Source organism: Lactuca serriola, chromosome 8, assembly GCF_051521515.1.
Source record: "Lactuca serriola cultivar US96UC23 chromosome 8, Lser_US96UC23_V15, whole genome shotgun sequence".
In the NCBI taxonomy this organism is placed as follows: Eukaryota; Viridiplantae; Streptophyta; class Magnoliopsida; order Asterales; family Asteraceae; genus Lactuca; species Lactuca serriola.
In genome coordinates, this window is record NC_136415.1 from 290,687,723 (window position 1) to 290,691,959 (window position 4,237).

The following is a 4,237-nucleotide window of genomic DNA, read 5'->3' on the forward strand; positions in this document are numbered from 1 at the left end:
TGTGTTACTCCAAGTTGTACTAGATGTTTTATGATATGAACGTGTGCAAGGCTTGGATTATTCTTCTTCTACCTCATTTCTTACACCGTTTGATTGTTAGATTGCTTGATCACCGGTTAAGATCCTGTTTCCGGGACCTTACAATTGGTATCAAAGCACTCAATTCATATTTTCTTTTGGTCAAAGATAATAAATTTGAGTGAGAAGCGGTGTTACACAGGTTGTAATTATAACCCATACAACGCCTTGTCCAACTTGTAGACATGATTAGGAAACTTCAAGTTGATAAACCCACGGGGTTGATTAACATAGATTTCTTCCATTACCTTGTCGTACAAGAAAGTTGTCTTGACATCCATCTGATAAACTGTGAATTTCATGTAAGAAGCATGTGCAAGGAAGATATGGATAGCCTCCAAGCGAGCCACCGGAGCATAAACCTCTGTGTAGTCAAGACCCTCGATCTGTCTAAACCCACGAACCACCAATCTCGCCTTATTTTGCACTATGACTCCGGAATCATCTGGCTTATTGCGATATACCCACCGAGTGTCAAGAGACTTTTTGCCCTTAGGCAATTCAACTAGCGTCCAAACCCCCAAGTTTTTCAAATTGATTTAACTTTTTGTTCATATCATCTACCCAACTGGGCTCATTCAAAGCCATTTCAACATTCTTGGACTCAATTTGAGAGATAAAGCAAGAATAGAGACAAATGTTTATGTCTCCACTCTAACTTATTGTTTTAACACCATCAGCCAGTTGACCAATGTCATTCTCGATCGGATGATCGCGTTGAATACGTGAAGGTATCTCGTGGCTGATGTCATTGAGTGAGATGGGAAGATTGTGAATGTTGATAACTCCATCATTTGCTGAATGATTTACTTCAGATGAATCTGTCTCGTTAGAAGAATTAGCCACAAACTCATTAGCAATTTGCTCAGGAAAGAGAAGTTCCATGAAAGTTTGAGTAGCAGCAGAAGGATCTGAAGACATGAACTCTCTTTCAACGGGAGTAAGAGGAGTGACATCAGCATCTGGAGTATCTTGTTGAAATGGAGATTCTGGATAAGCAAGAGGAACAAATGATCCCACCGAAGGAATTGCAGAAGAAACTATTGCCGGTCTGTAAACAACTTCTTTGTCTTCATCTTCAGGAACAATCTTCGAACCGGAAGAAGAACCAGATAAACCATCTGAATACACATTGAACGATTTGAACAATGATGTATAATCAAACAGCCAATCAGGACCACTCTAGCATCCGTTTCATTCTCCTCCAGCCAGTGTACATCAAAGGATTCTACGGTTTTCTTTGTTCTTTTATTGTAGACCATGTATGCAGTGCGAGCAGCATACTCCACAAAATAGCAGTTATCAACATTGGCAATAAATTTCGGGTTGGACTCCAGGTGAAGAAGGGTACAAGGACAGCCAAATCCACGGGAATTACTAACTGATGGTTTATGACCATAAAGAATTTCGTACGAAGTCTTCATCTGAGCTTTGTTGATCAACACAAGATTCTGAACACAACAAGCGGTGTTAATCGCCTCGGCCTAAAAGAAAACCGTTCATGAATTATCACCGCATTTTGTGATAATGAATTATCCCCAAAACCGGTTTTTTGTAATTGATGGCTTATGACCATAAAGAATTATCACCAAAACCGGTTTTCTGTAATTGTAAACTCATTCAGATTCACTCTTTGACGAAACCGTTTACGAATGAACAGTGATATGCAGTTCACAAAGAAGTTTACAACATATGTTCAGTTTTAATTATTATGGTTTATATTTTGATTTTCTAGGGAATTGTATTTTGTCTGTAATGTTTTATGAGTTTATGGTCAGATTTACAACCAGGTGGGTGTTTACGGCCGTAAACGCATTTACGGACCATGTTTCTCATGTGTGTGTGTGTGTATATATATATATATATATATATATATATATATATATATATATATATATATATGGGTGAGGGGTGTGAGGAACGTACGGAATATAAGAAAAAGGATAAGGAGCTTAAGTGTGTGTATTTTAAGGTGTTTTAGAGAGAGAAACAAGAAAGAAGAAGAAATTGTGTGTGAATCTATTGTAAGGATCTTCATTCATATCTTCAATACATCAAAGATTCAAGTTATTATTCTTCTCCTTCTCTTCTATTTTCATCTGGCATCATCCATTTGATTGGAATTCCGCACCATCAAACGAATCTGATTGATACACAAGCATTTTGGGGACTTACAATTGGTATCAGAGCAAAACCGGTGTCTAAACTTCTTTCAATCATGTTTTCGGTCAAAAGAACTCAGGTTCATCACTGTTCAAGACTTGATTTGGTGGTTTTGTGATGAAAGGAAATCAAATCTGCTTCAAATTCAAGTTGTCATCAACATCTGTGCATTTACGGCCAAGAGTTCACGACTGTGAACCCCTTTTTTACGGCCGCAAACTAGACATCTTTAATAACCGTAAACGTTGTACACAACCATAAACTGATTATCTTCAAAGACCGCAAACAGTACACCTTTAAAGACCGCAAACTCCGGCTGCAAACTCTTTGACCGTAAACCCAACCGTAAACTGAGTTTACGGCTACAATCTGTGTGACCGTAAACTCAACCGTATACCGAGTTTACGGCTGTAAACAGTGTGACCGCAAAATTTTATTCGACATTTCCCTTAATTTATTTTACATTTTTATTCTTAGTCAGAAAATTAAAAAAAAATGGATTCTCAAAGTCAAGCACTTCATCATGAACTGGATTCTGTTATGGGAACTACCACCCGTATTCCACGATTATTGTCTACAGAAGGATTTCCTGAATGGAAATATCGAATGGAAAAATAAATTAAAATGAAGGATTTCAAAATTTGGAGAAGCATTTTGAAGGGACCAATTCGTATCACCACAAATCACTGACAAGAAAATTGAAAACTACACGGATGATGACTTTGAGAAAGTTGAAGAGCAAGAAAAGGCATTAGGTACACTCACAATGGCATTATCTCCATATATTGCACAAGGTTTTAGAGAATACACTTCAGCCAAAGCTTTATGGGAAGCTTTGATTGAGGTCTATGAAGGAAATTGAACGACCCCAACTTTCGTATTTTTGAAAGACCCAAACTTTCATACTTCACAATTTTATTACTCCAAAACATGCTATTTGCATATTCATAAAAGCAATATTTTACATTGATAAAGAGGTTACAAACTACTGCATACAAACCAACTATTACAAAGTGTTATATATTACATAACTACCTAGGATGTTGTAATTTATACAAACATAAACTGAAGTACAAAAGTACTATTACAAACTATTCTAAATCTTTCAACAATATAAGATTATATTGGTTACTTATCACCTGCAATTGTTAAATATTAATAGGATAAGCGGTGACGCTTAGTGAGTTCAATAATAGATACAATATAACATTATGCCATATATATACTTAAATATGGCAGAAGCAAAGAGAAACAAGGAACAACAAATGCATATGAGAATCATGTGTTAAGCTTTTCATATCATGCGATGACTTGATTCAAAGATATACAATCAATGAGACAGAACAATTTCCATACTTGATATACATCAATAAAACTTTGGCCCAAATGGCATAGAAGACATACAATTTCTGATTAACATCTTGTTAGATTTCAGGCTTATAGTCCTGTCTAACCATTTGCCAATGCCATAGAATAGAAGTCATTCTCTTACGGAGACATGCTCTACATGGCCAGAGGCTACGTACCAGTACCAATGTGAATCTAAGTCCTTTCACTGATCACATGGTCAAAGGTATTACATTTGCTATAAAAATAGCGAATAAAAATAACACGGGAAAATAACCCGGAATAATAATACTGAAAAGCACATAGGACATATAACACATAACATACAATTGTTCCTATATATTGAACTCACCTTAAATTAACCGAGGGTTAAAATAGTAATTTGGACAACACTTCGGCTTTAAATATGACTTTCTATGTTGAAAACCGGGAGCTTAATTGAAAACCGGGCTCTGTGAAGGTAGAGCTTCAAAACCGAAGAAATAAATTTTTCCGGGTCTTCAGGCACTTCGAGACGTGTTTCGGGTGCTAAATTGATACCGGGGCTTCGGGGAAAGTCAAAATAGTGAAAATATGGAATTAGGGTGAAAAAGTGGCAAATTTCCAAAATTAGTCGGCAAGTCTCGCAACCCCCTTATTTATAGGGTGC

At 36.6% G+C, this 4,237-nt stretch overlaps 1 protein-coding gene across 1 annotated transcript; it reads right to left on the minus strand.

The window, feature by feature from the left end:
- Positions 1–227: 227 nt before the first annotated feature.
- On the minus strand, positions 228–2,298 carry LOC145068178 (uncharacterized). The gene is made up of 4 exons (XM_079015153.1): positions 2,254–2,298; positions 1,244–1,562; positions 738–1,199; positions 228–583 (listed from the first exon to the last, which is right to left on the minus strand). The coding sequence occupies exons 1-4, from the start codon at positions 2,296–2,298 to the stop codon at positions 228–230; spliced, it is 1,182 nt and encodes a 393-aa protein (XP_078871279.1).
- Positions 2,299–4,237: the final 1,939 nt, after the last annotated feature.

Excerpts from the sequence above, each read along its gene's own strand:
- LOC145068178 (XM_079015153.1), bottom strand. The coding sequence starts at position 2,298 with ATGATTGAAAGAAGTTTAGACACCGGTTTTGCTCTGATACCAATT. Across the intron at positions 1,200-1,243 it reads TAGAGTGGTCCTGATTGGCT|ATGGTTTATCTGGTTCTTCT; the intron begins GTTTGATTATAC and ends ATGTGTATTCAG. Across the intron at positions 584-737 it reads TGATGGTGTTAAAACAATAA|TTGAATTGCCTAAGGGCAAA; the intron begins GTTAGAGTGGAG and ends TTTGGACGCTAG.